The sequence below is a fragment of the Anguilla anguilla genome, chromosome 1 (assembly GCF_013347855.1).
Source record: "Anguilla anguilla isolate fAngAng1 chromosome 1, fAngAng1.pri, whole genome shotgun sequence".
Classification (NCBI taxonomy): Eukaryota; Metazoa; Chordata; class Actinopteri; order Anguilliformes; family Anguillidae; genus Anguilla; species Anguilla anguilla.
Genome location: NC_049201.1, coordinates 57,577,563 through 57,599,962, shown reverse-complemented (window position 1 = coordinate 57,599,962; position 22,400 = coordinate 57,577,563). Strand labels below are relative to the sequence as shown.

The window sequence follows — 22,400 nt, the reverse complement described above, 5'->3', positions numbered from 1 at the left end:
ATTTGTCGATACATTAAATCGTGATACGTTCAGTTGGCTGTTGTGTGGGCACATTTAAGTTAATGTAATGACGGAAAATTTTGATCAGTGTGCAGTGTCCATGTTCAATGAATGAATTAATGAATCAATCAATAAACATTTTGAGTTGATGCAAGATATGTGTAATGTGTCATCTTTTTTTTTTTTTTTTTTTTTTTAATAGAGGAGAGTCGCAATAAATGTTTTTGAATTTTGCTCATTTAGCCTATAGGTAAGTATACTTTGCATGCATTGAAAACCATACTATCCGCAAGCTGTGTTAGTTCAATTCCACAATCCACAGCATTAACTAAACCTTTGCTGGCTAGGCTTGTGACTACATTTCCCATGTGTACTTGCGGGCAAAGTTCTATGAACGTCACCTCCTTAATTTCCTTAGTTTCCTGTTGGAGTACTGTATGGGATATGACACAGACATTGAGGGAGCACAAATAAAAACAATTACCGAAACTCTTGCGGAAACGATTAAACAACCATATTGCATACTAGATTGGACAAGAAAGCAGCATTGTCAGAGGATACGACAAAGTAGTTGGCCGCAATGGAGGCAGTGCCTCGAATGCCCATGATATGGCTCGATCTAAAAGAGGCAGGGGAGTTCCAGTTCAGCCCGTCTGTCAAGCAGGTGAGCGGAGCATTCATGGTCGGAGCAACAGGGCGTCACAGAGCGAGCGCAATCGGAAGTGGATAAGGTTTACGGGACATCGTGAAATCTTATTTGTTATTAAATGTAGCCTGTCTCTGCCTCAAATCGGAGGTATCTTATCGACAATTAATGTTATATATAATAGCTATTATCAATATGCTGCTAGTTTGTTGTTAGAAAATTACCCGGTTAGTGTTAGCTGAGCTAGCTAGAGTCAGACAAGGCCGTGTGGATTTAAGTTAGTTTGTTAGCTAGCTAGCTGCCTGCATAACTTAATGTAAACAAAAAAAAATAAAATAATAATCGTTACTAGACTGTTTTATTTTCTAATCGCTATTCTGACTGTGTAACTAGCTGTCGAGATTATGTAGGTAGCCATCCTTAAAGGGAAGCCTCCTGCTTGTTTGGGGTTTGTAGGCTAATAAATACTGGCTAGTTAGCTTAACTTCCCAGTATTGCACCGGGGTTATTTGAATAATCAAATTTATTACGTTTATAATGCTAGTGTAGTGTTTCAGTTAAATAAAACTATGGCCTCCATGGCTTCAGGTGAGATATTCTTAGTTTCTTAGCAGTGGAATATTAGAATTTAGCTACATGATTGCAGGGTTCCCGGTGCATTATATAAAAATCAGCGCTGATATAGTTGGTCTCTGTTGTCTGTACTGTAAACAGGTCCGTTTCCCCAGTCTCATTGAATTGGGGGACAGGGAGTGGTCCCGGTTCTCTGCAATTCGCGCTCTCTCTCACAGTTCATCTTTAAAAAATAAAAACTGGGCACTGGTTGTAGTGCTGATGCCCCACCCTCCTGGTCAGTTGTGCTGCCGACATCTGTGTTGGCCCAGGCTCAGTGACTACAGTAGTCTCTGTGGCAGTCAGTCAGCAAGGGTGCAGTGGTGTCCCCTTCTCACCCCTTAGCAGATACAGAGTCATGGCCTCCAAGGGCCACTCTAAGCCCTCCATGTTGCTGATGGTGTGCTTACGCAGCATTTACAGGAAGCATTGGCCACTGTGTCAGGTTCAGCCGGAGTTGGGGTGGCTTTTGTATGGCTGGATTCCAGACCACCCTACCGAACCCAGTCCAAGCAGTGACTCTGCTTTGGCATCCTGCCGTTGTAGTATTTTGGTAATGGCTTAAATACATTTAATGTTATTTGACATTTGAGTTTAATTTGGCATGTCCCTGGTTAATTAAATGGTGCAAATTTAAAAAATAAATAAAAGTTGAGCATTGTACTGCAGTGTTCCTTTTTGTATTGTTTGGGGGTGAGCCCAATTCCTATGAGGACAGCATCTCATAAATCTGTGGGAAGTCTCCAAAGAAACACATTTCGCAAGATTTGATTCAGGTCGGGGAAAAAATGTTTTACTGCGAAATGAATGCTTATGGATGGTGGTGCTATTACTTGTTTCTGGATGGATTTGAGTGTTTGGTGGAGAGGTTAAGTAAGATAGTGGCTTAACTGAGTTCAGTATCTGTTGTAGGGTCTTATTTGGAAAATCCACCCCTGGTAGGCACCCTTGAGTGCAACTATCCTACATCACAGGCAGTTAGTTGATCATGCAACCATGCAGAGTTACCTGTAACCTACCATATAAGCTGATTAGTTTCGTTGTACTGTGGAAAAGGCATTTTTCATGTTAAAGTTCCTGAGTGGTTTCAGACATGATTAGTAGAGTCCATTATTCCTACCCAACTAAGAATAAGTTTTACCTACGGTACTTACATATGACATCCTTATTCTTATCCATGTTTCTTTGATAGTATCCAAGGTATAAACACAGAGTCCCATGGGATATAAGACCAAAGCTTTTATCAGTGAAGGTAATTAAGAGACTATATAAGCTCAATGGGTTATAATGTGACTGAGTTGACTGAGAGCAGATATTGACTTTTATCTCAACCTGTTAAAAATATCTAACCAGTGTATTACAAATATTACATTTTGTAACCGCACATGTCACTGTTGGCATGTATAATTCTAGCTATACAGGTTGAGACAACATGGACATTTTGCTAGTGTTAAATATGAAATGGCTATCAAACTTAATTTGGCACCTGCTTTTTTTATAGTTTGCCTTTAGTAATGTCACTAGAAAGCTAGTTGCACCACACTGCTTCAGAAAAATGTATAGAAAAAAGTAAAGCATTAGCCTTGCCACACAGCTCGTTGGTTCTTTGGACAACCAAATATTGAAAATATTACCAGAGCTCAAACGTATATAAAACAGTTTATTTACAAACATGCAGACACTGAGACTTTACATAGTATTACTCGGCCATTTGCATGAAATTTGTTTAGGCAAATTTGGCAAAAGCTTTGCTACCATACTGCCCGAAACGTTTTGTGAAAAGATCAGCTCCCATTAGTCAGCACAGCTGATTTTAAATAGGCCCACATTTAGTCACACCTGGGAACATTCCTATCAACCTTCAAGACAGACCATGAATATTAATCCATCAGTCAGTTTATGAAATGGTGAATACAGCTTTCAAGGCAGACATTTGTAAATGAAATTAAAATATCTAGGAAGAATACCATACCCACGCCCTCTCTCTACAGTGAGGGCTACTCCTTTATCATTGTTTCTACTGATCAATGTCAAACACCTAAAAAAGGTTTTGTATTACAAGTTGCAGCATCTCAGCCCAGCAACTGAATACTGTGGTCAAGTCCATTAGTTGTGGCCTACCCTTTCTGGTCAAATGTGTTTGTGTGCCATTCAGATCATATAGACATACTTTTGGATATCCATGTCATTCATCTCAAATTTCCCTCAGCCAAATCATATCATTTTATTTGTGTGTCAAGGACCCTGCACTGCACATGGGGCTAATATCAGATTTAGCCTATTTCACATGGGATTTAAAAAAAATTCTCTATCATTCTCCAGAGGCATTGTCTTGTATGCTATGTTAATTTTTGGAGTCTGAATTTGATAGGAAAATCTCCTGTGTTGTTAAAAGGGCAACACCCACCCACAGTAGGGATAGCAGATTGTTACAGAACCACTGTAGTGATCTATCATGTGTTGTATCCCATTTAATACATTTTTTCTCATTGTAGAATCAATCTGGTAGTCCTGTGCTAGCCTGTAGACTGCACCACATTGCTGTTTGCCTCAAATAGTCTTGTGGACTCTTACAGTCAGCCTGTGTCCAGAATATAATATTTCAAAACCTAATTTACAAAAATTCTTGGCAGTTTAGATTGTAAAGGATAGCAAGGTAGATAGCAAAGTTAGCAGGTGAGATTTGTTACATGATATAGACCACCAAAGTACCACCCCTTGGTTAATCCAGAAATAAAATCTGGAAAGTAGAAAATATGGTGTTTGTGCAGTTGATAGTATGTTCATGAATGTTCTATCAGTGCAGTTTATGAGGGAGGGAATTCTTACAGTAAATGTGTGTGTGTGTTGTACTTGCTGCCACTCCCTCGGTTTTTGGCTTGTGCTCTGTTATTTCTCACTTATCTTACAGTAAACTGGAAGCAGCCTGGGTTGCTGATGTCATCATGCTCCAATTGGGGGGCATGTGTTCAGATGATGTCACTGTCACATGCCTTGGACCAGTTTGTAAGAGAAAAGCCAAGACTTTTCTGTATTTTGATAATTTATAATGCGTGGAGTTTTTCTGAGCTTACCTGCCAGACTGATGTTTCTATAAGTCAGCGGGGTATCTTTTGTCATCTGCTCTTAGTTGGAATTTAACCTTTATTTCCATACGTGAAAAGTATTATAATTAGCTGATGACTTATAAATAGCTTGTTTTGTGCGACTGTCAGCTCTTCCTGTTTCAAATAAATAATACCCTTTGTACTTCCTGGTCTTAAAGTTCTAGAAGGCTCTGGGCAAACTGGCTTCACCTCAGGTTCCCTCATACCAAGAAATAATTGTGTGAGTTAGGAGGAGTTTATGAAGGGAACGGTGGGGGTGGGGAGGAATGAGAGGGCCTGGGAATGAGAAACAGGGAGTGAATTTAATGTTTAGGACAGTCTGGAAAATGGTTGTAACATCCATAAAAATAGTGGTGTGAGGGATGGTGTCAAAATTAAACACTGGTCCTAAAAGCACTGTTTTAACTTTCCAGAACCTTTGATCCTGATCTCAGTTGTGCAACCTAGAGGTACAAAGCACTAGGTTTTTGACTTGCCTGATTTTTAAAAAAAATTCAAAATGTTTTGTTTCCTTCACTGAACATTCACCCACTTACCAGTGTCATAAGACTTTACTGTCAATGCCCATGTAATAGTTTTTAGCAAAATATCCGTTCCTCTGTGCAAGATATTACATCAGGGTTGCACAACTCCAGTCCTGGAGGGCTGGTCTGTGTGTTGGTTTTGTTCCAACAAATTACCTTGGTTTTAGTTTTCTGATGGATCTATAAACTACACTAGTTTACTCCTGTTCTTGAGCACTGTGAAATTTTTAGGATATACTTGCAGTCTGCGGCTGTAGCTGATGCTCATACAAATGTCAGATTGAGATATGGCTGAACGAATTAAATAATTAAGAGCATGAGTTGGCACAAAATCCTGAAACAGATCAGCCCTTACTGTGCACCCTTGTATTACACCATAAGGCTTCTCATGAAAAGTAACTTTTTTCTGTTTTGGACAAGTGTGGTTGCATCTCCCATCATACCTGAAAGACAAAATCATTAAACATTAAACAAAAGTTAATAAATGTAAATTTATGATCATGGTCATCTTCTGGACAGACATTTACAATCTCTTTTGATTGCTCAGTCACTTTTCACTGTGGTCAAGCTGTCAGCCCAAAAATGAAGATCAAGGGCAATTTTGGATTTGTGTTTTTGTAAAACAACTTCATCAGGCCTGAAAATTTTATGTATCAAGTAGTGTTGTACTGATGCGGTTCAGTGTCAGTATTGGGAAGTCCAAAAGTGGGATTTCCCTGCTATGACGTGCAAATTCTTTTCTCCACCTAGCAATGACGAATGACTCTTCAGTGCAGCCTCACGTGTTGTGGATGAACAGAAAAATATGTTGGCATTCGACATAGCAGGAATGCTTCTATTTCTTGAGAACGTTACAGTTCTGTTCAAATGAACCCAAGACTAGGTAGCATTGGTTTAGTTAATTATGTGCAATTGAATAGAATCAAGATGATAGCAAACTTCAGCTGTAGGTCTTTGTTTTTCATTCTACACAATTTTATTTGTATAATGCTTTTCTACACGGCGTCAAAAGGCAGAGGAAGAGGAAAGTGTAGAGGAAAATCTATCTTAGGTTGTGAGCAGTGCCTTAAGGCTGACTTAGTTTTTTTTTTTTCCCCAGAATTTTTTATTGGGGTTTTAGATTATATATTTATTTATATAGCACATTTCTAGCATGTCACACAAAGTGCTTCACAGACAATAATAATAATAATAATAACTTTATTTGTATAGCACCTTTCATACAGACTGCAGCTCAATGTGCTTAACAGGAAAAATAAAAACAAAAGGCAAAAACAGGGAAAAGCGCAGCAATCATAGTCAGTTAATGTATACATAATCACAATGTATATTGATAGAGCTCAGCCTGTCTGCAAATTTTTCTTGATATAATGTAGTGTGTTAGTATGCTCTGTATCAGAATCTGCCAAAGGAAATGGTATTGCTGCATCTAGTACCAGGTATTGACAAACACATGCTATAGTTATAAAACAGTTATAGCCTATATTTTCTGTGTTTTGTCCCTGTTTTCTAATTTTAGATTTACTGTAATGCCGTAATTTATATCACTGTAGAAACTGTTTGATTCTGTTCATATGCCCAATGCTAAAGCACAATTGTAGTTCTGAAGGTCATTATGAAATACCAGCAGTTATACGGTTATCACCGTGAGATGATTAAAGGGGTGAGTTAAATGAAATCTCATTCCTGAGGAGGGCTGGGATCTCAGAAACAGAATGGTTCTGGGGAGGTGTGGGAGACTGGTTTCAGGGCCTCCTTGGGAGTTGCATGGCTCAGTGACTCGTGTCTCTCCTCTTTTCTCTGTCCCAGTTCATCCTGAAGAACTATGGCGAGAACCCAGAAAACTACAATGAGCAGCTGAAGAAGCTGGAGCAGCTGCGCCTGGTAAGTGATGGAGGAATGGGAAAGGGTAGTGGTCCGGGTTCAGGAGGGACTGTGGTGAAGGTGGTTTGTTTATGGCGAAATACAAGAGGGGGGAGGCCTTGAGCTACAAGGGTAGGGAGGCAGCAAGGAAACATTCTCACACTAACGGTAAGAGAGGAGGTGGTGTCGTTATTCTGTTATGAGCATAGTGTTCCTTATTGGAAGACACGCATATTTATGGTGAGAAAGATGTTCAGGAAGCAGAGGAGTGGAGATGCCCAGTCCCCCAGCAGGAGGCCCCAGGACATTGCTATTTCCAGTCTTTCTACATTGTAAAAATAGGGCATATCTGATCATTATTAATTAAGGGTACAGTGGATGGTTTAGTTTCAGGCTGTGTGTTTTTGCATGCCTCCTGGCTGAGCCTTCTGTGTGTCCCCTACAGAGCGCGGTCAATGTGACGCGGGACTTTGAGGGGTGTAGCACGCTGCGGAAGTACTTTGGTCAGCTGCACTACCTTCAGAGCAGGGTACCCCTGGGGACAGGCCAGGAGGCCGCTGTGCCAATCTCCTGGTGAGGACCACAATCATGCCGTGCATGCACGCACACGCAAGCACGCACACACACACACACACACACATGCACACGCAAACACAGATCCTTGCTGTCATCTCAGATTTCACAAGCCAAGTCATTCAGACACCTACATTGGAAACAAGCACCTGACACAGTCCTGTCCTGTTCACCTATCTATTTGTGTATTCTCTGTGTGAAAAGAAACTGCAGGGTATAGTGGCATCACACTTGCATTGTTCTTACTGAGGATGCATGTGCTGTTCTGAGCTTTCTGCTGTATTCCCTAATAAACATCTCTGGACCTGATGCACTGTTTGCTCTTTAGCCGGAATTTAGCATGGAATGTTGCTGTGTTAACATTTCTGGCAGCAGCACTGGCTGCTCTTGTTTACCATCTCATGACTATTCGTCAGTCTATGGGTTGGTGGCATTCACACACGACAGTGCCAGTGATTGTTGTTTGAACAGCAGCTGTCAAATACTCAAAATGAGGAAACAACAGGATGGAAGTACGTCAAAGGCAGGGTGTACGTTCTGGATTCACTTTTTTTTGTTGTTAAATTTGGCATCTCCAATCCCACCTGCGTTTGGAATGTCCAGTTCACTAACTATGCACAAACCTGCTCAAACCCCCTGCTGCCATCTCGGGAGATTGAAGACGACTTGCAGTTCTCCTCCGAAATACACATGGTGCCAGCCAGCTGCTTCTTTTCACACCGCAGCCACAAGCTGTGCACACGCAGAGTGGAGGCAGAGGAGACCCAATCGCACATGTGCTCAAGCCACGGGCAACTGGTGACTGAATCCCACCCATATATCCCTTGGGCGATGCAAAGCCAATTGTGCAGCGCAACTGCAGGGCTGCCGGCCACAGTCGGTACAGCCCCGGGCCGGATTTGATCAGGAGATTGTGGTGCTCACTCGCACACTGCAAGCTGTGCTGTTACAGAGTGAGATACTCAACAGTCCTTTTATTCACATTATTATTTTTTTGCAGTTGCGAGAAACTACGTAGCTGGATAGATATCTTGGCAAAACAAGCAGAGATTTGCTTTCTTGTTCCATTCATGTTGTGGCTTCTCACTAATGTTTAACCTCAACATTTACATTAATGTTACTATGCCTCAAGCTGGCACATTGCTCAAGAAGCTTTTCTCATTTTCTCATTCACACATGACGCCTAAATAGTGAAGTTCTGCAGCATTTTAGGATAAGGTTGTACTGTGTATGTGAAAGGGTTTTTTCTTTCTTTCTTTTCTTTTCTCTTTCCCTTTCACCCCCTCCCTTTCTCTCTGCTTCATCCTGTCTCTCACAGGACTGAGATTTTCTCTGGAAAGACTGTCACCCATGATGATATCAGCTATGAGCAGGCCTGTATTCTCTATAATCTGGGTAAGCAGTGGCTTCACTGTGCTGACAGCGTGCGGTGTCCTATTATAAAGTACCTCAGTGTGTTGACTGCTTTTGGCTGTTCGTATTGATAATGCCCCCTGTGCTGTCCTCCCTGTAGGTGCTCTTCACTCCATGCTTGGGGCTATGGACAACAGGGTGTCTGAGGAGGTCAGTTGGACTTTGAGTCAGTAGGAAGTGTTCTTCAGAGCTTAAATCGCTCATAGAGCTTCCCTCTGTCTCCCACTGTGTCAGTTCAGTTCAGTTGACTTTATTAGCATAAAATGACAGTATTCTCAAAGCTTAACATTAAATTATACATTTTAGTCAGTGACCATGAGAAGTAAGCAATGCTATCATGATAATGATAGCTGAAATCTTAAAAGATTTTTAAAAAGTAAGGCGAGGAGTGCTGCACAGATAAAAATAGTATTAAAAAGGTGCGCTTAGAAAAGAGGAGGAAATGCAAGTGTATAAAAAAAGAGGTTAACTTTGCCAGTCAAAAATATGAAATGGTAACCATGGCAAACAAGTGGGAGTCCGAGGCACACTTAATAGTGAAGTTAAAAGCTTTTATTTAAACATGGCAAGATGATTGAAAAAACGTTCTGGCCCGATGAATTGTGGCCTTAAACGGCCTTCATCAGGGTTCAGTTTTTAAAATAAGCCTGAAATAAATTCTTATACTGTATTTCTGATGCATGACTCTATTCTGTTAGTTTTCAGTAAGCAGTGTTGACTGAATTCTCATTCAAGCTGTGACAGGCTGACACGCTGTGGGGCTGTTGGCTCTTCCACTAATATGACTGGAGGCATTTTTTTTTCATTAGTGAAGAAGGAAATTTGTACATTTATTGAGACACACTTTCATTATACCTGAATATTTTCCACAGTGGAGGACTTTCCCCTCTGTCTCTATCTTTCCCGTCTTACAGTGAGTGACTGCATATGTTATTCTTTCAGCAACCGTGTCTTTCTCCCTCTCCTTCTTCTCTGTTTCACTCTCTCCATTCTCAGGGGATGAAGGTGTCCTGCACTCACTTCCAGTGCTCAGCTGGAGCCTTCTCCTACCTGAGGGACCACTTCAGCCACAACTTCAGTGTGGACATGAGTCACCAGATTCTCAACCTCAACATCAACCTCATGCTGGTAATCACGCCTATGATGATTTCTAAGGTTGTTATGGTTACCTGGTGTGTTGTAATACGTGCTCTGCTGTGCCATGAGGTTTTCTGACTTGGGGTCTTATGCTCTGCTGATAATCCCTCTTTTCTTGTGGATCAGGGACAAGCACAGGAGTGTCTTCTGGAGAAGTCCATGCTGGATAACAGGAAGAGCTTCCTTGTGGCGCGCATCAGTGCTCAGGTGGGTACCCATCCTGCCTCACATGTAATATTACCAGCTAGAGCGAGGGTCGAAGCAAAGTGACCTCAGAAAATGAAATATTATTTTACAGGTCAGAATAAGCTTTCACTCCACACCACTCCGCTGCCCCCCCCCCACATGCACACACACACACAGACACACACTCACACACACGCGCACACGCATACGCATGCTCATTTGCACAGCGCAGTTGTGAGTTTTTTTTACTCATGGACCCCTGCAGGTGGTCGACTACTACAAGGAGGCATGCCGGGCACTGGAGAACTCGGACACGGCCTCGTTGCTGGGGAAGATCCAGAAGGACTGGAAGAAGCTGGTTCAGATGAAGATCTATTACTTTGCAGCCATTGCCCATGTGAGTCACCACTCGCTTGCAACAGCAGTTTCAGGCGGCAGTACCACTGAGTCTGACAGAAATTTTGGGGCATGTCTCTGTGATGCTTTCATGATGAAGTCCGTATTTCAAACGCAAGTGACTCGTATGCATGGTATTTTTGGAAAATGACTCGCCTTTTCCCCCTCTTCAGCTGCACATGGGCAAACAGGCAGAAGAGCAACAGAAATATGGTGAAAGGGTATGTCTCTGTCATTTTTATTCATTAGAGTCTGCATCTGTAGGGTTCTTGATGCCCTGCTACACTAGTGCCATCTCTTTTATTTACAGTTCAAATATTCTGAATTCTCTGTCTCTCTGTTTCTCTTCCTCTCAGTCCCCCCTGTCTCTCTAACCTGTGTGTACCCTGTGTTCACTCTTCACATAGCTGGCATACCTGCAGAGCTCTTTAGACAAGCTGAGTGAAGCGGTGAAGCTGGCCAAGGTAACGCAGCGCTCTGTCACAATGTGCCCTCCTCTACCTCACCTCTCTATGAAGAGCCCTGATGTGTCTCGGACACTTCACAGATTTTGCACAGTACGTCAGTTGAAAAGTGAACCCTCTGCAGCCTGGAATATTCACCCCTTTTCTCCTTTCTTCCCTCCCTCCCTATTTCTCTCCATCTTCTCCCCTCGCTCCCTTTCCATTCTTTGCAGGGACAGCCAGACAGTGTGCAGGAGGCCTTGAAGTTCACCATGGATGTCATTGGGGGAAAGTAAGACTCCATCCATCTCTTTTTGAATCACTCTCTGCAGAACAATCTGGTGACCAATGACAAGTGACCTAAACGTTTGGTGGTTACATTTTCAGAACACTGCACACAAATCTTGCGTTTTGAATGTAGGTTTTACATCTGTGGTCAGATATAATTATAATGCATGACAGAATGATACGAGCCATTTGATTTAAGCTCCATTGATAGGGGAACAATGCTAAATTCTGCTCAGCCTAAGAGCACTAGGCTTAATACGTATGTAATGGTTCTTTACAACAGTAATCATGCAAACCCCTGCATTAGGTTTGTGTGGGTGTTTGATCCTAATCTCTGTTCTCTGCCTCATTCTTCCAGGTTCAACTCTGCCAAAAAGGATAATGACTTTATTTACCATGAGTCTGTGCCTGCACTGGACACGTTGCCCTCTGTTAAAGGTATGTGGGGCACACAGCCCTCATGTCCAGAGCCAGACTGCAGTTAGACCTGCTCGGCCCTATATGAGGATGTTGGAATTGTTCATTTGAGCCACTCTGAGTCCATTTTGCAGTGTCTGTATACTGTTAAGTTAACTGGACCCCCTGCATCGCTACAGGTGCCCCCCTGGTGAAGGCCCTGCCCGTAAACCCCACTGACCCCAGTGTCACCGGTCCTGACATCTTCTCCAAACTGGTTCCCATGGCTGCCCATGAGGCTTCCTCTCTCTACAGGTATGAGGCACTGCCCTCCCTAATTTTGGTAAGGCTGGCAAGACACAACTTTTTTCTGTTTTTTACTTCTTTGAAGGTTCCTGTCCTCTTCAGCTGGTGGACTGTGGGGTACCATGGTGTTTATTGATGGAGTACCTGCGGAAAAACTACATAAAATCACAGAAATTCTAGAATATTCTGTGGCATTCTGACTTTATGACCATACGAGTTCTGAGTGTAGTCAGTCTTTAAGGGCCATTGTACACCATCATTTTGAACAGTTCTGATAAGCATAAAAGTGGAACTAATTTCCTTCCATTTTCTTCTCCTAACCCCTTCACTCCAGTGAGGAGAAAGCCAAGCTGCTGCGGGATGTCATGGCCAAGATTGACAGCAAGAATGAGACACTGGAGTAAGTGTGAGAGAGCTGGGTGGGCAACAAGTACTGTATTTCTGTGTTCGTATGTTTAAATGTGTGTTTGTGCTTGTGGTGATAAGAAGCTGGTTAACAGAAAAATTACGTATGATTTGAAATCTGGTTGCATGTGCCTTGGTGAACTAACAAAGAACAGATCCATTGCCTTACACAGTTGGACACGCTGACCCTGTGTGTGTGTGGGTGCATTTTGCAGGCAGTTCATGGACTCTCTCAGTCTGGACCCTGACACTGTGGATAATTTGGACATGTACAGCCACATCCCCCCAGTGCTGATGGAGAAGTGTGCAGCCCTAAGTGTGAGACCTGATACTGTGAAGAGCCTGATCCAGTCCATGCAGAGTGAGTATACACACACACACACACACACACACACACACACACACGGGCTATTAACGGCACTCAGAGTAAAGGCCTCGCTAAGGTAATGCCATTCACCGAGCCCTGCCCCACACTCTCTCTCTCCCCTGCAGTGCTGTCGGGTGTGTTCACGGATGTGGAGGCTTCTCTCAGGGAGATCCGGGACGTCCTGGATGAAGACGAGGCGGGTGAGCGGAGCCTGGAGGACGCGGTGGGGAAGCAGGCCGGGCCCCCCGCTCCGCCCACCCTGGCGGAGGTGCGCCGGGACCTGGACAAGTACCTGGAGGCCCACGAGAAGGCCAGCTTCACCAACACGGAGCTGCATCGAGCCATGAACCTGCACATCAGCAACCTGCGCCTGCTGGGGGGACCGCTGGACGCCCTGAGAGACGCTCTGCCCCGCCCCGATCTGAGCGAGGGTGAGGGGGGGGGGGGGGGCGGGTCTGCTTCAAAGTCCTGGGCTGGGGAGGCCAGGAAACTGGCATAGATGGAGAAAATGGTGTGCGTGTGGACGTCTGTGTGTCATGCATGAAGAGAGGGAGAGGGAGAGAGCGAGAGAGAGAGATGCGCAGTAGAGAAAGAGAGAGAAAAAAAAGAGAGATGGGGAGGAGAGAGAGAGAGAGAGAGAAACAGAACGTGACCGAGAGACTCAGCTATGCCTCCTCGTGGACAGGAGGGCTAAGGAGAAGACATTATATGACTTCAGGAAAAAGCGTGAATGTGCTGGTGAATTTGTGCATGAGATGTTGCTCCTTTATGCCCCCTGGTGTTCAGAAGAGGTAGCGGGGCTGCAGTGCATGAAGCGGATCTTGGGGAAAGTGCAGGAGATGAGGGACCAGCGCAGCTCGCTGGAGAAACAGCTACGAGACCTCATTCACCAGGATGACATCACCGCCGCTCTGGTCACCACGGAACGTGCTGACATGAAGGTAGATGCCATGCTCCCAAAAACTTCTCCACTCTGCAGTTTGGTGCGCTTACATTATGGCATGGACTGCTTTTCCCATGGTGCAGTTCAGTTCCTCCACTATCCAGAACACGCAGCTCTTTGCTTAGTGGTCTGATCATTATAACTTTCATTAAATTTGCAGACCTAGTTGCAAGTACTTATACCATGCACATAATGTAAGACACAAACTTTAGATGTGCAACCTGGGCTTAAATTCTCCAGACACTTGTAAGAGTACAAATAGTTTTAATGCGCAGAAATCTTATATCCATTTTAAATGATCTTCACTAACCTTGCTATTCTCTTTGTCTTTCTCTTCCAGAGGCTGTTTGAGGAACAGTTGAAGAAGTATGAGCAGGTTAAGGTGTACATTGACCAGAACCTGGCGGCGCAGGAGAATATTCTGAAGGCTCTGACGGAGGCTAACGTGCAGTACGCCTCTGTGCGCAAAGGCCTGTCAGAGACTGAGCACAAGTGAGCATCCGCACGTACAGGAACTACAGCCATCACCGTACACAAGAACAGAAAAACGAACCAAACTAAACAAAACCAAAGTACCCAAGACCAGAAGCTCAACAAACACTTAAAGCCATAGGCTTGTGATTTTACTGAGTTCCAATGCATAAAGCATATGGACAAAATGACTGACACCACCCATTGACTTTCCATGGGCTTGTGAAAAGCGCTTTGAAACCGCGGAAGTGCAGTTTTCGTCTCGCCGTGTTGTACAGATTTGAGCCAGAAACTGCCCGATAGGGAAATGTCTGGACCCTTATATGGTCATGAAGCCCGGCATGGTCTGGGTCGTCCACAAAGCATACATTGACACGCAGTGACTTGCCAGTGACACAAACTGTCCCGATTCATCCACAACATGCTAAGATGCAGTCCAGATGACACAACAACTTAACAGATCGCCACATGGGGAGATATTAGACAAACAAAAACTAGAAATTCTTGTGGGAAAATAAATTCCTCAGAAGGACATCAAAACCTTAAGTAGCACTACGGGGCAGATGTGTATACGCCAGCCATTCTCAGTCATATGACTTTTTTGAAGATTGCCCAGGCTTATGTTGTTCTGAATCAGGCCTGTTGCCTGTTGCTGTGTATCTGCAGGTGGAACAGCACGGTACAGACCCTGGTCTCTTCTTATGAGGCTTACGAGGACCTGATGAAGAAGTCTCAGGAGGGGAAGGAGTTCTATGACGACCTGGAGGGGAAAGCCTCGCTCCTGCTGGAGAAGGCCAGAGCCCTGTGCAAGGCTCGGGAGGAGGAGAGGCAGGCACTGCTGGAGAGGTACTGTCATACCCGGGTCCCCTCCTCACCCAGAAACCTGCCACAGATACACCCTGACACTATTCTCACCTGACATCAGACACAGGTGACCCCTCGCTTTCAGGTGCTGTCCATTATTGTGTATTGGAGATGATCATTTCTAGAATCAGGCCACTGTTCAGCCATTTTATCTTTGTCTTCAAACCCTGTTTATCCCCTCACTGTCCTTTTTCTCCCTCTGTCTTTACCCCTCTGTTCTGTCAGAGAGGTGCAGAAGAAGACGCCACCGCGCCCCACTGCCCCCAAGCCCCCCCTGCAGAAGAAGCCCTCCGACATGGACCCAGCCTCCAGCCTGGAGGACCCGGAACTTGCCCAGCTGAGCGCGGCCATCCTGAGCCTGGGAGGGGACCTGCCCGAGGAGCTGCGCAGCATGCCCCCCGACTTCTCCTTCCCGGGCGGGGCTCGCCCCCCTGCCCCTGACGCCTTCCACCCGGGAGGCGGGGCCAGGCCCTCCCTCCACTGGCCCCACTTCCCCCCTCACCTGGCTCGGCTGCCGCGCTTCCCCACCCCGCAGCACCCGGGCTTCCCCCCCAACATGCCCCACCTGCCCCAGCAGCAGCCGCACCCGCCCCAGCAGGCCTTTCCCCAGGGCCCGCAGCACGCCGCCGTTTCCAGCTACGGGGGGCCGCCGCAGCCCCAGGCTGGCCCACTGAGGGGAGCCGTCCCCGTCCGCCCCTCCACAACCACAGTGGACAGCGTGCAGACGCCCATCGCCAGCTACACCCCCGCTTCAGGGCAGCCCGTCGCCCGTCAGCCCAACCCCCCTGTGCCTGGGGGATACGCTGTGCCCTCACAGATGGGCCACTTCCCCCCGTACCCCCCTCAGCCTGGGGTGCCCGTACACCCACAGCAGCCCTTCCCCCAGGCCCCCGGCCAGTTCCCTCAATACCAGCCGGCCCCCGTCCCCGGCCCCACTCCCGCCCCTGGCCCTGCCCGACCCCAGCAGCCCTTGTCCAGGCCCCAGGGACCCCTCCCCGCCCCACAGCCCCAGTACCCACACTACATGCCCCAGCCCCGACAGCCAGGGCCTCCCCACTTTCAGCAGCCTGCCTTTCCAGGACAGCTCCCGCCTCAGGTGCTCCCTGGCCTGCCGCCCCAGCCCCAGCCCGGGTACTTTCCACATGCCTCACAGTCCCACATGATGGCTGGCCCCCACCCCCCTCATCCACAGATGCCCCCTGTTTCCCAGGCACAGTTACCCCCTCATGCCCCTCATCCACAAATGCCCCCCTCTTCTCAGGTCCAGTTACCCCCTCATGTGCCTCATCCCCAAATGCCCTCGGCCTCCCAGGCTCAATTGCCTCCTCATGCCCATCATCCTCAAATGACCCCGGCCTCCCAGGCTCAACTGCCTCCTCATGCCCCTCATCCACAGATGCCTCCAACCTGCCAGGCTCAGTTACCCCCTTATGCCCCTCATACACAAATGCCCCCAGTCTCCCAGGCTCAATTACCGCCTCATGCCCTTAATCCCCAAATGCCCCCAGTCTCCCAGGCTCACATGGTCCCTGGTCAGCCACTCCACCCCCAGCTCCCCCTCCGCATGCCCCAGCAGCCTCTCCCCCCTCACTCAGGGACGGTGTGCTACCCTGGCAGTGTTCCCATGATGCCCCACCAGGCTGCACCAGGGGCCCCCCAGCAGCCCCAGGCACTTCCCCCCACTGGCCCCACGAACTACACTACCCCTCCCCCTCCAAGCGCTGCTGTCCAGGCCGGTCCCTTGCAGCACCCCACCCCTATGGCACCGCCCCCAGGACCCCAGCCCCTCCCACAGCACATGATCCCCCCCTCCCCTTCTGCGCCGGTCGCGCAGCCGCCCAACATCGTCCCACCCTCGCCGACCCCCTCGCCCTCCCCATCACCAGGACCCCCCTCCCTGGGGCTGATCCCCCAGAGACCCTCCCCTGCGCTCACTCCCGTAGGCGGGGCCCACCTGCCCCCAGCCGCCGCCGCCTCCTCCTCCGCCTCGTCCTCCCCTCCCAGCTCCTCCGACTCTCTGTTCCAGCGCCAGACCTCCAGCACTGACGACCTGCTGTCCTCCAGCCCCGAGAGCCAGCACGGGGGCGTCAAGGCCGCCGCCAACGTGCTGCTGCCCACCAAGGCCGACCCGCAGGACGGCCAGCGCAGGAGGAAGCAGGAGGCCGTGCGGCTGATCGAGGGCGACCCGTACCAGGCGCCCGAGCGGGTCTCGCGGCTCTGCGCGGAGTTGGAGCGCTTCCGCGAGACGGTGCAGTCCCTGGAGCGGCCCCAGGCCGAGTCGGGGGGGCTGTCCGAGCTGGACGCCCGCTGGAAAGAGCTGCAGGATCAGCAGGAGAGGGACGCCCGGCAGCTGTCCATCGCCATCGCCCGCTGCTACAGCATGAAGAACCGCCACCAGGACATCATGCCCTACGACCGCAACCGCGTGGTGCTGCAGTCGGGGAAGGACGACTACATCAACGCCAGCGCCATTGAGGACCTGTCGCCTTACTGCCCGCGCATCATCGCCACCCAGGCGCCGCTGACGGGCACTGCGGCTGACTTCTGGCTCATGGTGTACGAGCAGAAGGTGTCTCTGGTCGTCATGCTGGTGTCTGAGCAAGAGCTGGAGAAGGTACGTTTACTCTAAAGCCGACTTGTACAGGCCTGCAGTCCAGCTGAGGTGCAGATTTATAAAAATGTTTTTAGGGACTAGAGTGCATACAGTTACACTGTCAAATCAGCAACCTGGAATTTTATTCTCCCCTTCCAGCAAAAAGTGCTGCCATACTTCCCCTTGGAGCGGGGCCAACAGCTCTCCCAGGGCCCCATCACGCTGACCCTCACCACCCAGAAGACCACGCCCACTCACGTGGAGCGTATGATCGGTCTGCAGTTCCGTGACCAGAGCTTGAAGCGTACGGTCATCCACCTGCAGTTCACGTCCTGGCCTGAACTGTAAGTCCAATTATGCCGTGGGGACCTGCTTATTGTTCTGCTCATTCACTGACCCCACATTCTATATGCAGTGTCCTTTCTTAAACCGGTTTTAGCTGAGATTCTTTTGTTGTAATTTTTTCATAATTCGGGTTGGCCTAACCTTTTCCTAAACTGATCTCATCCCTTCAGCACCTTCTAAGGAGAGCACAGATTAGCCCTTATGTGCTCCAAAACCTGTGCTGCCAGGCACTGTTTCTTTCACTGTGCAGTCCAGCAGGCCCACATGTAGTCATTGTGTCAGATGGGTATACTTTATGCTCAGCTGACACAGGCAGAATAACAGAGACAACCCTACTGAAAAACTGACACATTCACAGCTGCAAGCAGTATTGAAGGAGCTGAGCACTGCAGTGCCACCATGCAACCAGATTGGTTGCCAAATTTTGACCAATTGCTGTTATGTTCCCCCAAAAAGTATCTGCTTTCAGTTCAGAGTCATTTTTGGTATAACGCTCCCAAGTAGCCAAATTTCTCTGTGCTCCCCAGGCCTCGTGATAACCATGTGTACCAAGTTTGATGTCAATAGACAAAAGGGTTGCAGATATATGGCCACTCATCCTTTCTGGTGACTTCATCACCAAATTCATTGCCGTTTTGTTTGGTTACAGCGGCCTTACTGTTTGACCTAGCAACTATCTTTTAATAACTTTTGGTCACAATACTCTCAAATTTCACAGTCATTTATTCTAAATGGTGAAAAATCCAATATGGCAGAAATTAACAAGAGTGAGCAAAAATGCGACTGTGGGCAAAATAGTTCAAAAGTTACAAGAAAGCATTTGGCCAGTTAGTAGTGCTAGAGGGGTGGAGGGACGGACCTGAATTTGGTACCTGGATACCATGGCCTGCCGTCTATGAACTTGCCAAATTTCACAAAAATCCACCAAGTGGTTCTATGTGCTGCCAAAGATTACTATTACGGAAACAATAATAGTGAGAAAAAAAAAAACTAACAATTACAATAGGTGCCTGTGCACCATTGGTGCTTGGCCCCTATTTAGAATGCTGCTACACTACAATTCTGTGATTTAGATCCATCGCTTTGAGCTAACCTACATTTGTAACACCCCAATAAAGCAATTCCTGTTACTTTACCCTAAGTAAACGCATTGCCATACCTGGAATGTTTCTGCTACTATATAAGTGCACTGTGGTTCAGACAAGTATATACACGCATGCATTCATGCATACAAACCCTGACCAATCTCAATCTTTGTATGTCTGCAGGGGCCTTCCAGACAGCAAAAGCAATTTGATCCGCTTCATCCAGGAGGTTCATGGGCACTACCTGCACCAGCGCCCGCTGCATACGCCCATCGTAGTTCACTGCAGGTACAGGGAGCACTTTCCTGTCATTTTTGATGCTGGTGGTTATACTGCCAGGATGCTGTGAAGACATTGAGATGCGTTGGGATGTTTATAGTTCAGAAGAAATATGTTCTCCAGCATATACATATTTTAGGATTAGCGGTCACACATTTATTTTAACATTGATATGAATGTTATTGTGTTACACAACTCTTTGAGCTCATAGTGAGGAGTGTGTCTGAGTGGCAGCATTCTCACAGTCACCCGATCTCCTCTCAGCTCGGGCGTGGGCAGAACTGGTGCCTTCTGCCTGCTGTACGCTGCGCTGCAAGAGCTGGAGGCGGGGAACGGCATCCCGGACCTGCCGCTGCTGGTGAGGAAGATGAGGCAGCAGAGGAAGAACATGCTGCAGGAGAAGGTGAGAGCAGGACTGCCACGGGAATGAGCAGACGCACGGGGAGGTCCATTCAGTGAACCTCCTGCAACGCTGGTACGGGTAGTGCAAGAAGGCTTTGTGCTGTAAAGCCTTCATTTGTTATTAAGCCACAAAGTTCCACAAGGTTGCTTTAAGTCTGTCAATCATTGAGCCATTTGTTCGGTTGCTACATTGACGGTTGTTGACTAGGACCGGCTTGTCTCCCTGCAGCTGCACCTTAAGTTCTGCTATGAGGCCGTCCTGAAGCATGCTGAACAGGTCCTCCAGCGCCACGGTGTCTCGACCGCCCCCTGCAGCAAGAGCAACAACAGCATAGCCCCAAAGGTAGGACCTGCCATCCTGTTAGCCTCTTACTCAACCCCATAACATTATGGCCTGAGCTTCCAAGATTCCTCACTTAGAACCAAGGACTTCTAATCCTTTCTGTTTGTCTGTCCTATATGCAATCCTTTGTTTGTCCTGTGTGTAATTCTGCCTGTTTGTCCTGTGTGTAATTCTGCCTGTTTGTCCTGTGTGTAATCCTGTTTGTCTGTCCTGTTGTCCCAGACTTACTCGCGGCAGGAGTCCCAGGACATCGTTCTTGGGGGTGACATGCCGATCAGCTCCATCCAGGCCACCATTGCCAAGCTGAGCATCCGCCCTCCCAGTGCCTCTGAGCAGGGGCTTGATTTAGGCCAGGATCTGCCGCCTCCTGCCTTAGCTGATGTCCTAATTCCAGGGGATGTAGAGCCCAGCTCTCTGTCACCTCCAGAGCCCACTCTCAGTGAGCCCCTGCCCCTGTCGCTCAGCCCCCCACCCTCCTCTCCTGAGAAGGCGCAGTCCCCTCCTCCCCCAAATCAGGAGCATGGCAATGGCCTGGATGGGCCTGTCCCTGCAACCGCCAATCACCATTCTGATCCCACCCAAATGCCAGCTCCAGCCCTGCCCCCTGCACTAGGCTCCTCCTCTTCCTCTTCCTCATCTTTGGAGCTGCTGGCCTCCATGACCCCCGAAGCGTTCACGCTGGACAGCGCCTATCGGGGGAAGCAGCGCATCAATAAGCAGAGCTTTCTCCAGCCGCACGAGGGCCAGGGCTTGCAGGGGGTGCCGTCAGAAGATGATCCGCTCAGCAACCTGGATCCGCTCTGGACGCTGAACAAGACTTGAGCCGGCCCCGTAGGTCCGGTTCAGCTCCTTCGCTCTTTCTCTCGCTCTTTGCCTTCTAGCGCAGGATCGGTCCAGTTCTGTCGGCCCACTATTATCCTTCATCCTCCAGAAATCGCCTGCGCGCGTGGGACCACTTCAGTGTCAGTCTGTCTGTTTCTGTGTCCTAAAGAGTCTTCTTCCAGCTGTGCCACCAAACATAAGCCCCCTCTCCCCTCCAGTTTGAGTCTGTCCAGTCATACCCCGTATCCCAGCATGCTATCCTGCTACAGTAACACATTGTCTCAGTACTGAGAGCATGTGAATGCACAATTGCAGCACGCTTCCTGCCTCCTGGATACCGGCCTTTTGGGGTGTGGGACCCCACAGAGTTAAGTTCACCAAAGCTGCTTGATGTTGACGGTGACTGTGGATCTCGGACACCTGGGATGAAGAAGCACTTGGCCATCGCATCGGTGTGCACTAACAATGACAAAACAAAGAGGAACAGCTTCCCATCCCATCAGCATGGGCAGTGGAGCAATCCCAGAGTCCACCTGGCTTCCTGAATCAGAAGCTTGCCTATCATAACAGTTACTGTACACACTGGCACTACAGCATCCCACGTGTGAGCTGTTGAGATTGTGTTGATCTGTATGTATGTATGTAGAATGGAAGTGTAGCGAGTAATGAAATAGGCCACATATTCTCACTTTAATGGCGTTACACAGACACACACACACACACGTTATCAGCAGACCTTGAATAATAACGCACCTTTTTAATGCAGTGACTATTCTCCTCCTTTCTGTAACAATGTAAATAAGTCTTAATTAAAATAAACCTGGAACTCACTGTCCTTGTGTTTTATTTAAGTCTCTGGATTGGTGGGGGAATATTAAATTGGGTGCTGATGGTCTTGTGGTGTGTAGAACTACAAAATGTATTATGATGATCATTAGAAATTTTTGAATGTTTGATGTCTAAATTGTGTGTACAACAGACACAAGGTTTTACAGAATCTACAGACGGGTGACAAATTAAAGGAAAAACCAACATTCTAATGCACTAATGAACTAATGCACAAGCATCTCAGTCATCAAATGTGCACTTTCGTCCACGTTTTCCGACCCTACTTACTGACGTCTTTCCCATAGATGGAGATGTCACTGTTCACATTGAAACACTAGCCAGTTCAGCAGTCTGTGTGACTGAAGCTCCTGCCATCCATGCCCCAATAATGAACCCTTTCAAACCAACCAAGTCCAACTGGGCGTGCTCAGCATTTTTATACATGCCAGAGCATAGGATGTTCATTGTTTAATTGTATCTAGCAGTACACCTGTATGGAAGAATCTGCATTTGTTTCTTCACTCATTTAATAAGGTTTTTCCTTTAATTTGTCACCTGTATGTGAAGTAATTTACAGAATACCTAACCGTATTTGGAGCACTATGCCATTTATCTAAATGAAAAATGGAGGCTTTCATTTGGCCAGAATTACAGCACCTCATCACGCACTAGCATCCCACGCTGGTCGATTGGGCACCTGCAAGTCCGTCTGTTAGCTGCACAAGAAGAGACTCCTCCAAGTCATGTCTGCAAACTGTGGTGT

The 22,400-nt window shown here is 47.4% G+C and overlaps 1 protein-coding gene across 1 annotated transcript; it reads left to right on the top strand.

The window, feature by feature from the left end:
• Positions 1–423: 423 nt before the first annotated feature.
• ptpn23a (protein tyrosine phosphatase, non-receptor type 23, a) lies at positions 424–21,640 on the top strand. The gene is made up of 25 exons (XM_035387861.1): positions 424–664; positions 6,699–6,773; positions 7,198–7,325; positions 8,644–8,720; positions 8,839–8,888; positions 9,735–9,866; positions 10,002–10,082; positions 10,327–10,458; positions 10,631–10,678; positions 10,865–10,921; positions 11,134–11,192; positions 11,547–11,626; positions 11,785–11,899; positions 12,225–12,290; positions 12,511–12,656; positions 12,788–13,093; positions 13,449–13,603; positions 13,946–14,097; positions 14,743–14,922; positions 15,166–17,554; positions 17,693–17,877; positions 19,147–19,251; positions 19,507–19,645; positions 19,874–19,987; positions 20,210–21,640. The coding sequence occupies exons 1-25, from the start codon at positions 581–583 to the stop codon at positions 20,807–20,809; spliced, it is 5,655 nt and encodes a 1,884-aa protein (XP_035243752.1). The 5' UTR covers positions 424–580; the 3' UTR covers positions 20,810–21,640.
• The last annotated feature ends 760 nt before the right edge of the window (positions 21,641–22,400 follow it).